This window comes from Belonocnema kinseyi, chromosome 2 (assembly GCF_010883055.1).
Source record: "Belonocnema kinseyi isolate 2016_QV_RU_SX_M_011 chromosome 2, B_treatae_v1, whole genome shotgun sequence".
Classification (NCBI taxonomy): Eukaryota; Metazoa; Arthropoda; class Insecta; order Hymenoptera; family Cynipidae; genus Belonocnema; species Belonocnema kinseyi.
In genome coordinates this window covers 133,533,094-133,546,209 of record NC_046658.1, presented here as the reverse complement: position 1 = coordinate 133,546,209, position 13,116 = coordinate 133,533,094, and the positions used below count along the sequence as shown (strand labels likewise).

Genomic DNA, 13,116 nt, shown 5'->3' with positions numbered 1-13,116 from the left:
TGAAAAATCTCTATCCCTTCCACACACTACTCCTTTCCCCTGCCGAGTGAGTCACGCCTATCCCGAAAGGGAAATGGCTTAATGGTGTAATAATAATAATAAAACTATTTTGTTGCAAATTCGTATTTTTTGGTTGAACAATAAACTAATTGACTTCAAGTTGAATCAGTTAAAAAAAATTGCTACAATTAATAAAAAATTTTAGTGGAAAACTGATCTGTTTTGTAAAAAATTCGTCATTTTAGTTTGAAAATTCAACAACTTAGTTGAAAATTATATAATATGATTGAAAATGCCTTTTTTTGGTTTAATTTTACAGGAAAAAATTCTTTTTTTAACAAAAAACTTTACGATTCCATTTTTCGCTCAGGAAATTTTTTTAAGTTAAAAATTCACCTATTTGGTTTAAAATTCATCATTCTTGATTGAAAATTTATCCATTTGGTTAAAGATTCAACTATTTCATTAAAAATTGTCTTTTGGTAGAAAAGTTATCATTTATGATAGAACGGCCATATTTATGGGTTAAAAATTAACATTTTTATTGATAATTCAAGTTTTTGGGGTTGAAAATTCAACTGTTTTCTGAAAAATTCGTCTTTTTGGCTTGAAAATTCAACTTGGTTTGGTTAAGTTTTAATCTTTTTTGTTTGAAAATATTGACCAGAGATTAGAAATGTTTTATGTTGAATTCAATATGCAGTATTTACATTAATTTTATTTAAAAGAATTTACGCCCTTCTTTTCGTGAAAAATCACCAAATTTCCCCGGTTTTGAAAAAATGTTGGGCTGTGTTACTTCTCGCGTGGGTGGGATGCATAGCAATCGTCGTTCAATGGGGGGGGGGGGGGGGGGGGGGGGGGGGGGGGGGGGGGGGGGGGCTCAAAATAGGAAAAAAATTGGTAGCGCAGTTTATGGACGGCCCCCTATATAGCCTGGAAAAAGTCGAAAAAATAAGGTTTTTTCTTATAAATTCCAAATGGTTGTTTCCCAGGCATTAAATTAAGAATATTTTAATTCCCGAAATTTTTATTTATATAAGTACTATATTGCAATAAAGGCTTATTTTTAGAGTTTCGTAGGAAATGAAGGAAAATTAGGGAAAATTAAGTGAAAGAGGAGGGGAAATGGGAGAAGATGGGGGAGGTGTGGAGGGGGGAAGTGAGGGGAAGGGAAGATCCTTTGATCCCCCACCCCTTACTTCCCCTGCATCCTTCACTTCCCCTCCCTCCTTCACTTCCAACGTCCGAAAAAAAATTTTCTAGTAGATTAAGCCCCTTAACTAGATTTTTTAAAACTGATTATTTCTAAGATTAATCTGAAAAGTTATGAAATCAAAATAAAACTTAAAAGATAGTATAATAGGAGAATTCTACAAAAATAGGTTTTAAAATTTTTGAATTTTTATTTAAAAAACTAAATTAAATAATTAAAGAAAAATTATTCATTCAAGAAATTTAAAAGTTAAAAAATATAAAATACAAAATCGTTGCGCTGGAATAAAAAAATTTATAATAAAATGAAATTAGAACAGTAAATATGGACTAAATACTTTGAAGGAATTTTCGTTAAGATTAAATGATACACACGAAAAAATGTCTGGTTAAATTAATCAGAATTCTTATTAAATTAACCAGAAAATTTGGTCAATTCAACCAAATTTCTAGTTACTCTAACAAGAAAAAATAGTAAGGGCATATTTAACCAGAATTCTGGTTGATTTAACCAGACATTTTTTTAGTGTATATGTTTTTAATAAGAGAATAAAAACTAAAAAAAGTTTTATTATATATAGATTTATAATAAATATACAATATTTTGTTTTGAGATTTAGTTAAGACTTAACCCGTCCTTGAAGACGTTTGGCGCCTACATTTAATATTTTTTAACAAATGATGTTTCTTTTTGTTCTTTTTAATGTAATCCTATTAATTCATTTTTTAATGTGAACTTGAATTTGAAGGAATTTTGTATTGTCATAGGGAATACTTTCGTATACAAAGTTTTAAGTCGATTGGATATAAGAAGTGTGTCAAAATTAAAATGCAAGATTTGACTCTAATACACATTCCTATATACACAATCACTCTCACACACACACACACACACACACACACACAAATGCATGTAATCATTCATGCCCACATAGAAAGTTAACTTGAAAGCTTGTAAAAAAATATGTAACGAAAATCTCGAAATCACGATTCATTGTTGCCTTTTTATCTCTTTGGTTCCGAAAAAAGAAAATTTTTTTTGGTCGAAAATAAAAAAGAGGAAATAAAAATGAGAATGATTTTTTTATGATTCTCGGATGTCAGGAAGAGAGCATCGTGGTTTCGTTGCTGTTCCTGCCTGCTCGAATTCTGGATTGATAAGGGTGATGTATCAGTGCCGAAACGTTGGTCATTTTTCTTTCCTAATTTTTATTTTTGTCCTAAAAAAGAATTTTTTTTTCTTTTTTGGAAAAATTTTTATCTTTTTTCAAATTTCAATAGGAACGTTTTATGTTTTTTGTCCAAATTTGGTCGTTATATTCTTGGTTTTATTTTCAAGAATTCTGTACATTAATTTGATTATTGGACATTAAATAGGATTTTTAATTTAATTTTAATCTCATTTAAATTTCATTAATTTTAATAATTTTATCACTGTGAAATCTTATTATTTAACCAAACCCAGATTTATTCTGCACAATTAAAATTTGTATTTGACATTAGCGAAAGTATCTTTATTGTCAAGTATTAATAATTTTCGACCAAAGGAAGGAAATCTTCACGAAATACTTAAATTTTTGAACGAACAAATTAATTTTTAATCGAATTTATGAATCTTCACCCAAATACATGAATCATGAACATAATGATTGAATTTTCAAACTGAAAGCTGAGTTTTTATTCCAAAAAAGGAAATTTTTCAAAAAAACAAAATGAACTTTCAACAACATAGTTAAATTTTGAACCAAACAGATGAATTTCTAACCAAGAAGATTGCATTTCTGCCAAAAAGGATAAATTTACGACAGAAAATGGAATGGTTACATTTTCAGTTAACAAAATTAATTCTCAATAAAATAAATAGTTTTCAATTGAGGAAATGGGTTTTCAACCAATAAGATTAATTTTCAGCTAAATTTTTAATTTTTAAAGGAATGGGAAACCTATGTAATAGATCATTTTTCCACTAAAGAAATAAAATTTAATCCAAGAAGGTAAATTAGTAACCAAGAAGATTAATAATCTACCAAAATAGCCCAAGTTTCAACAAACTAAAGTAGATTATATTTTTAGAAGAAATAGGACTACCCAGGTAGTTAAATTTTCAATTAAAAAAGATTAATTTTCAAAAAAATAGTTTATCTTCAACCAGAGAAATGATTTTCCAACTAAAAACAAATCTTCAATAAAAAAATCAATTTTCTAATAAAGTTATTCGATCAAAATATGAATTTTTGAACAGAAAATAAGTTTCTGTGAAAAAAATTGAATTTTCGATTCACAAGACCAATTGTTCAGTAAAAAAGGATGAATTTTTAACAAAATAGTCAAATTCTGTATAAAATAGTTGCATTTGTTTATTTTTCAACGTCAAAATATAAATTTTAGACAAAAAGTAAATTTCTAACGAAATATTTTACTTTTAAACTAAACAGTAGAATTTTTGCAACGAAAAAGTGTTACTTTTTAACAAAATAGATGAATTTTAACTAAATAGTGGAATTTTTACCCAAGAAGGATGAAATTTCTCTTGAAACTGACGAATTAAAAATGCAAATTAAAAACAATAGTTGAATTTTCATCCAGAAAAGGTTTAAGTTCTATTTTCAACACCACAATATTAAATTTGAATGAAAAGTACATTTTTTACCGAATAGTTACATTTTCTAAAAAAAAAGCAGAATTTTAAATTAAAAAGTATGACTTTTCAGCAAAATTGTTGAATTTTCAACCAAGCAATTGTATATTTATTTAAGTGAGTTGAAATTTCTTCGAAAGTAGGTGAATTTTAAATTCAAGAAGACAAACTTTCAAAACATAGTTGAATTTTCAACCGTACAGTTGCCCTTTCCAACCCCAAAATAAGAATTGTAAACAATGAGTTAATTTTCTTTTTAATATTGGAATTTTTAATTAAAAAGTTCGACCTTGTAAATATAAATTTCTTTCAAATATTAAGATTATTAATTGCTTCTAAGTATCCATAAATTGCCTAAAATTAAATTAAACAATCTCTATAAATTTCCGGAAATTTATGAAAATTTTCAGTAATGTATAGTAATTTTACAGATAAATATGGCAACTTACCATAAATTATCCAAAATTCAATTTTAAACATTTGTTTAACTTTCGGAAATTTTTAGTCCTTCATGAAAATTTTACAGGTAAATATAGTAACTTACCATAAATTACCCAAAATTCAATTTCAAACATTTTTATAATTTCCCGGAAATTTATGGAAATTTTCGGTAATTCATGGTAATTTTGCAGGTAAATACGGTAACTTACCATAAATTAGCCAAAATTCAATTTCAAACGTTTTTATAATTTTCGGGAAACTTTTTATAATTTATGGAAATTTTCATGGTAAATATGGTAACTTACCAGAAATCACCCAAAATTCAATTTTGAACATTTTGAAAATCTCCGAAAATTTTTGTTCATTCATGGGAATTTCACAAATAAATATGATAACTTAATATAAATTACCCTAAATTCAATTTCAAACATTTTTTAAATTTCCGGAAATTTACGGAAATTGTCGGTCATTTATGGTAATTTTACATATAAATATGGTAACTTACCATAAAGTACCAAAATTCAATTTTAAACATTTTTATAAATTTCCGGTAATGTATGACATTTTTTTGATAATTTTTGGCAATTTACAAGTAATTTATGGAAACTGAAGATAAATTACCCAAAATTCAATTTAATTTTTTTTATAAATGTCGGGAAATTTATGGAAAGTTTTGGTAATTTTACAAGTAAATAGGTTAGCTTACCATAAATTACCCAAAGTTCAATACTAAACATTTTTCTAAATTTCTGGAAATGTATGCCATTTTTAGGTAATTTATGGTAATATTACAGGTACTAAATGGAAACTGAAGATATATTACCTAAAATTCAATTTAAAAAATGTCTATAAATTTCCGGTGATTTTTGGTAATTTACGGTAATTTGAACAATTATATATTGCAACTTTCCATAAATTATCGCAAAATTCTATTATCTGCTACCAAAATCTCCTTACAGTTCTTACGTTAAATCTTTGATTCACTTTTTACTCCCTAGGGAGATATAAATTTCAAACAAAAGGTTAATGTGCTATGAAAAGATTAGAATTTTTAACAAAAAAAGACGAATCTTTATCAAAACAGTTAATTTTTCAACCAAAAAGGATGTATTTTGAAAAAAATGTTTACATTTTCAACCGAACAATAAAATTTATAACTAAAAAGATAATCTTCTATGGAAAGTTTTTGCGAATTTGGAAAAATAATTCAAGTACGGCCTGCAAGGTATTATACAGAATGAGCCACGTACAGTCAGATATAATTAATTTTTCTATGAATGGAAGTAGTTTTCTCGTGACAGGATGCTGTTGATTCTTTGGTCGTCACCCACATGGTGTCATCTCCAAAGACCACATTTGATCACGTAACTCTTTTTCTTACATAACTCCAATGTCTCAATAATGCCTACCATACCCACCCAGCTACTAAAATATCAATGCCCTTTATTTTCTTCTTACATGACGACAATCCTGACGTCACGTGCTCCTCAGTATCGATTTTCAAAAGCCTTTCTTCCCTGTAGCGCGGGTCAAGTCGCTAACAGTCTCTTCTTTCCCTACAATTTTCCTCTAAAAACTAGCATGCATTTTTGAGTCTTTCTACTTCAGTTATCAGAGGACCCTTCACATGCTTCTCCTAACTCCGGAGGCGAGTTCGCGAAAGAATCCTCGAGGCACCTAGACATGGGGTAGGTATGTACTGCAACGTGAAATAATCGAGACGAGTCAGGGAGGAAGACGAAGAGGGTGAGAAAGTAGAAGGGGTGGACAAGGGTGTTGGTTGCGAGTCGATAAACGGGAAACGCGAGCAAGCGCAAGCGACTTCAACATGGACGGTGAGTCCCATACCCATTTTCGTTACCAATTAGGGGTAGATAGAGGATAGAGGGACATTATCCCTAAGTTGTCAGTTTTCGCGAAAGGTTCTTTTACGCGATCAGTTCAAACCATTATGGACCCAAATGGATCTTACGAGTTCCGCTAGGTGAAGAAGAGGAGTAGTGATCAGTGATAAGAAACTGGAGATGAGAAAAGAAAAAGTTTAAGAACGTCTCATTTTTCTGATTGCAGAGCAAGAGGCACGATGCGGTTCAAAGACGTGATCTCGGTGTCCCCTCATCTTGGATTGAACAACAAGTAAGTGGAGCTTTTTTAGCTAAAGGTTTATAATTCCTTTGTAAAGCTTGCATACAACCACGAGCCATGTTCAAATTCGGTTGTAAATGATCAATTTCCAAGTGGAACAATTTTTTAAAATAAACGGCAAAGGGTGGTTTGACTTCGGAAGGTACTGTGTAGACAACTTAATGGTATCGGTCTTGTAAACATATAGATGACCTAAGGATTTAGGAGAATCAGTGTTTCAAATAAAAATTTAAGGAATCAGCTAAGTGCGGGAGTTAAATAGAAAAAGAAAACGGTATAACTACTTTTGGAGTTTCTTTTTTGTACTTGTTTTTTATTTACATATACTGGAAAGAAATTCGAATTAGGGGACCTCATGTCAAATGCAGTTACCGCTTTCTTGTTTTGTACAGCAGTATACTATTACTATAGCAGAATACTAATACTGCTGTGCAAAACAAGAAAACGATAACTGCCTTTGAGTTTAGGTCCACTGATTGGAATTTGGTTTCAGTATCTTTAAATATAAAACATTTGCAAAAACAAACCCCAAATGAAGGTATACCGCGTTCTTGTTTTGCATGACTGTATGATTCTAAATAACTGCTACGAAACGATTTGCAAACCTTTCACAAAATACGATTTGTTGATTAAACAATTTTGAATACATTTTTTAAATTGCTTTTATAAGCAACACTATTCTCTTTTTAAAAGCATTTTGTTCTAAGATTTGTTAAGCAAACCTTGTTTTCAAAATCGGTGATCCATGAACCATTGGACAACAAGTAAGTGGAACTGTTTTAGTTAAAGGTTTCTAATTGATCAGTAAAGCTTTCATACAACTACGATCCATGTTCAAATTCGGTTGTGAATGGTCAGCAATTTCTAAGTGAGACAGTTATTAAAAATAAACGGGAAAGGGAGAAACAGGAGAATCATAGTTTCAAATAAAAACCTAAGGAATCAGCTAAAGGCGGGAGTTAAATAGAAAAAGAAAACGATATAACTACATTTTTGGTTTGGTTTTTGCAATTGTTTTTCATCTGAATATACTGGAAACAAATTCGAATCAGGGGATCTAATCCCAAATGCAGTTACCACTTTCTTGTTTTGAATATCAGTATACTAATACTGCTGTGCAAAACAAGAAAGCGGTAACTACATTACATTTGGGATTAGGTCCCCTGATTTGAGTTTGTTTCCAGTATATTTAAACAAAAAACAAACCCTAAATGTACTTATACCGCTTTCTTGTTTTGCACGACTGTATGATTTTAAATATTTCCACGATACGATTTTCAAACCTTTAAAAAAATACACTTTGTTGATTAAACAATTTTTAACACATACTTTTGATTACTTTCATAAGTAACACTTTTTTTTAAAAGTATTTTGTTCCAAGAGTTGTTGACAAAACCTTGTTTTCAAAGTCGGTGATCCATGAATGCCGAAAGCCGGGCTTCAATGTGTCAGACTGATTAATCCGATTCTACTTTCAAAGTTCAACCATGAAATATGCAAAATAGTGATGATAAAAAATGCTTGTACGCCTACATGGAAGTTATTCAAATTTTCTACTCAGCTTTAATGAACCATTTTCTTCAAGTTATTTTAATAGAATGCTAATATGAATGGATAGCGCACTTTACACAGGACAATTGTTTGATAATATTTTTGTAGTTTTTTTTGTTTTTTGTTTTGGTAACACTTTAAAGTATTTTTTTAAATCATCATACTTGTTTTACAAAAAAGATGTTTTTGCCTTTTTATTGAAAGTAGACGCCTTAGCCTAGCAATTTCTTACCATAAAAAAGTATTCGTGAAATTAATCAATTGTTAAAAATAGAATATAGATGCTAATTTTCCAAAGAAAAGCATTTATGGTTAATGAATGGGCATTAACATAATTCAACTACTCCAGTTATGAGGATACATATTTAAAAATTTAGTACCAATTTTTGTTTTATTTGTTCTTAGTCAATTGCAGAGAAGCTCTCTTGACCCCGACAAATCTGAAGAGGTTGAGAATCAGAACGAAACGTCTTCAAATATAATCAATCAAGAAGAAAACGACGGATTTCGAATTGCCAAAGATACTACCAGATGGTCATCTATTGCTACAAATATTGATACAAATCTCGATTCTTCTACCCATAACAATATCAACAACAATCTTACTATTCCCAGACTTTATCAGAGTAGCTCAGCAGAAAGCCTAGCAGATTACGAAGGTATAAAAAGATTTTCATATTATATTTTATAATCACATTTATATCACTTTTTATATATTTAATTTAAAAATTAGAAATTTATTTATATAAATGTTATAGTAATCTCACGTTCAGGCTGAACAAACTTTAATTATTGAAAGCTTCTTTAAGATAGGATTTTCCGACTAATTATAGTATTCCGAAATTCCACGGATATTTTAAGATCAAAAACTTAAAATTCCATGAGGCCCTTTTTGAAAAAAGTCGATTTTTATGGTCAACATAAAAATAATAATTAGAAGAAACCTAACAACACCGCAATTATAAATAAACTTCTTTTAAATTACAAATTGTAAATGTTGTGACTAAAAACAAGTTATACAAGATATGCAATTATTTTTCAGATAAAATGTATGAATATTTGAAACTCAACTACGAAATTCTTGAAAATTAAAAAATCAAGAATCGGACTTTAGACAACATACTTTTGAATGTCTTCATTAAAATTAAAAAGACCAATATGAAAATAGAAGAAACAAAAAGAAGGCAACTTCCTTCTTTTATTTAGTTTCTTTTTTTAATTTTTGAATGAAATCGCTAAAGAGCTGTTCTCCAAATTTGATCCTTGGATTCTTATTTCTTTTTTAATTTCGAAGAATATTCCAGTTTCGCGATTTCAATATAATTTTTTTTTTTAATTTGATAAAAGGATGAAAAATCGAGCAAAAAATATTTAAAATCGTGGAAAATTATAAACACAAGTCACAAACATATTAAGCGTAAATAGCTGCATTTTTTAAAAATTTCAATACAACAATTATTTTTTAAACTACCAATGCAGATAAATTTCATCTGGAGAATAATTTCAGGAATTTAATACTTTGTATCCAATTTGTTGAGTTTTAAAATGCATAAATTACAACTTAAAACAATTTTTAGTGAAAACTGTAACGTCTTTAGATTTGTTATAATTACTTTTAATTTGTATTAACCATAAAAATCAACCTTTTTTTAACAATTTAGTATATTATGGAGAGTTATTTTAAATCCATATTGAAATTCTTTGAATAATTTACAGTTCTTTAAATTCCATGTATTTCTTTGAATTCTTTTACCTCGTTGAAACTTTTTAAATTTCCTGAAATCTTTGAATTCCTTGAATATTCGGAAAAATCTGAATTACTGAAATAATTCAAATTCTTCAATATTCTCTGAATTCCTTGAATTTTCTGAATTCCTTGAATTTTCTGAAATCCCTGAATTCCTTCCCAGGTGAAAAATTTATTAATAGTTCATATATAGTGGATAAAACAATGATATTTTCCATTTGTTTTATAAACTTTTCTATGTAAAACAAATGAAAAATATTAGTGTTTTTTCCACTATATATAAATTATATATAACTTTTTCACCTGGGTTGAATTTTCTAAATTCTCTGAATTCCTTGTCTCTGAATTCCTTCAATTCTCTGGATTCCTGGAATTCTCTGAATTTTCTCAAATCCCTGAGTTCCTAGTATTTCTTATAATTCTTTAGATCCCTTGAATTTTCTGAATTCCTTGAATTCTCCAAAATCTCTGAATCCCGGGAATTTTTTGTATTCTCTTAATTCCTAGAATTCTCTGAATTTTGTGAAATTCCTGAATCTTCCGAATTCCTTGAATTCCATGAATTAACTGAATTAATTTAATTATCTGAATTCCTTCAATTCTCTGAATTCCTTGAATTCTCTGAATTCCTTGAATTCTCTGGATTCCTTGAATTCTCTGGATTCCTTGAATTCTCTGCATTTTCTCAAATCCATGAGTTCCTTGTATTCCTTGTATTCCGGGAATTCTTTGTATGCTCTTAATTCCTAAAATTCTTTGAATTTTTTGAAATTCCTGAATCCTCTGAATTCTTTGGATTCCTTGAATTTTCAGAATTACTTGAATTCTCTGAATTCCTGGAATTCCTTGTATCATCTTAATTCCTTGAATTCTCTGGATTCCATGAATTCCTTGCATATTTAAAATCCCTTTAATTTCTGAAAACCTGTGAATTCATTGAATTTTCTGAAATATTTTATTTATCTGAATTTTCTGAAATCTTTGCAAAATCTGAATTCTCCAAATTCCTTGAATATTCTGAATTTCTGAAATTACTTCAATTTTCTTAATTCCTGAAATTCCTTGAAAAGCATCTCGAGATTTCATGAATTCCCTGCCTTCCTTAGAAATGACGAATTTCCTGATTTTCCTATATTTGATCAATTCCCAGAACATTCTGGATTGGTGGAATATTCTGAATTCTTGAAATTTTGTGAATTTCTTGAATTTCCGAAATGCTCTGACATCTCTAATCGTCTCTGAATTTCCTAAGATCCTTGTATTTTTGTAATTCTCTGAAATTCTAAGAATCTGTGAATTTCTTGAATCTCTTAACTTTTTAAAATACTGGAAAATTCTCTATTCCCTGAATTCCTGAGGAATTTCGTATTCCGAAAATTCTCTCAATTTAGAAAACCTCCTAAATCCTTTGAAAAAACATAAATTCCTTCAATTCTTTTGAATATTTTATAGTATTTAAAAAATATTTAAACATGGGGAATTTTCAAAATTGTTGAATTTCAGAGAATTCAGGGAATTACACGAATTCAAGGAAGCAAGATAGTTTCATGAATTCATGAAATTTCAAGACTTCAAAATTATGCCAGAAATTTAAAGAATACACAGAATTCGGAGAGTTTAGAGGAACTCACGTATCATGGAATTCGGTGGAATTCCTAAGATTACAGGGAAGTTAAAATAATCCAAAAGAATGAAAAATATTTTAAAAGCTTTCAACAATTTCAAAGAATGAAAAATAATACCTGGAATTTTAAGAACTTAAAATAATTCTCAGGAATTCAATGTGAATTCAAAGTGTATTCAAAATAATTTTAAACGACAGATCAAACCAGAGAGAACTGTTAAACGTATGCGAACTGCTGCTTATAACCAAAAATTTAATTTAGAAATTTAAAAAAATTCATCTAATTTAAAACCAGGGGACAATTCAAAAAGAAGATTGGGTTATAGTGCAGACTTCGGGAAAACCTCCCAATAGTGGGTAATGCCACCTATAGTGGATAATCGTTATTTACAAATTCTAATGTATATAACATACTTAATTTAATCCATTTAAAAGTTAAGACACCATAATTGATAATTTAATCGAAATTAAAATTAATTATTATTTTATTATTTCTGCTCTTAATTAATGATTATCCACTGTGAGTTGCATTATCCACTGTAGGAGGTTTCCCCTACACTCCGAGAGGTATGGAAATGTCCGTGGGATCATAGACTACCATAATCAGTCAGCCAATCCTATATGCAATGACCTTGCAACAATTAAAGTTTGTTAAGTCTCAACGTGATCTATTTCACAACATTTTTTTTTAATTCTCATTTTTATAGTAATTCTCTCAGAAAACGATTTGGTTAAGCCAAGAAAATGTTGGTTGGTTCAACCATAGAATATGATTATATTACATGGACATCCGAAGATTTGTTTCACCCAACTAAATCGTTTGGTTGTTTCAATCAAATATTTTGGCAGACGAACTATTTGGTTGATTCAACCAAAAAATTTGGGTCAATGAAATATGTTTTTGAATCAACCAAAATCAAAGTCGACCGAATTTTCATCTATATCCAAGAAAACAGGTTTTTGGTTTAACCAAATCGTTTTCCGAGTATATAAAACCGTAAACAAGGATCAATATCGCTTAAAATCGACTCAGATAATGATCTGTTTGAATTAAAAAAGTTTAGTTGGTTCAACCATAGAATATGGTTAATTACGTTGACATAAAAAGATCTAGTTGATCCAACTTAACCGTGGATATAGATGGTTCAACTATAGAATATGGTTAATGACGTTGACAGCAAAAGATCTGGTTGATACAACTAAACAGTTTTGTTGTTTTAATGATCTCTTTTGGTAGATAAAGATCTTGGTTGATTCAATCTAAAAATGTGGGTCAATCAAATAATTTGTTAAATCAACCAAAATCTGCGTCGACCAAATTTTCATCGAAATTCAAGAAAACAGGTTTTTAATTCAACCGAAACCTTTTCTGAGTGTGTCAAACCGGAAACTACTTTCAATACCACCGCTCTGATTGTCACATCGATGAACCACCTGAGACCAAATATTGCTTAGCATCAACTCAGAAAATGATTTGGTTAAATCAAAAACAGTTTGGTTGGTTCAACCATAGAATATGGTTATTCCATGAAGAACAAAAGGTTCGGTTGACCCAATTAAACCTTTTGGTTGTTTTAATCAAATCTTTTGGCAGATGAAGTACTTGGTTGATTCAACAAAAAATTTGCGTCAATCAAATACAGTCTACCTTCTACCCTTAAACGGCCAAAACGCCACTACCGGTACACTGCTTTTCAGCGGCCAATAACTAAGACTATTCGACACTAGAAAAAATTGAGACACATATATTTTTAT

The 13,116-nt window shown here is 29.4% G+C and overlaps 1 protein-coding gene across 5 annotated transcripts in view; it reads left to right on the top strand.

The window, feature by feature from the left end:
• Positions 1–13,116, top strand: part of LOC117167487 (schwannomin-interacting protein 1 homolog) — a 108,455-nt gene that overhangs the window by 8,815 nt on the left and 86,524 nt on the right. For 2 of the 5 annotated variants that reach the window (XM_033352465.1, XM_033352469.1), the window contains exons 1-3: positions 6,157–6,278; positions 6,365–6,430; positions 8,396–8,649. In XM_033352465.1, the coding sequence (XP_033208356.1) occupies positions 6,256–6,278; positions 6,365–6,430; positions 8,396–8,649 (343 nt within the window). In that variant the 5' untranslated portion in view covers positions 6,157–6,255. Of the gene's footprint in view, positions 1–5,841; positions 5,983–6,004; positions 6,130–6,156; positions 6,279–6,364; positions 6,431–8,395; positions 8,650–13,116 lie in introns of those variants that run through there. The other 3 variants (XM_033352466.1, XM_033352468.1, XM_033352467.1) reach the window with 3 other exon arrangements.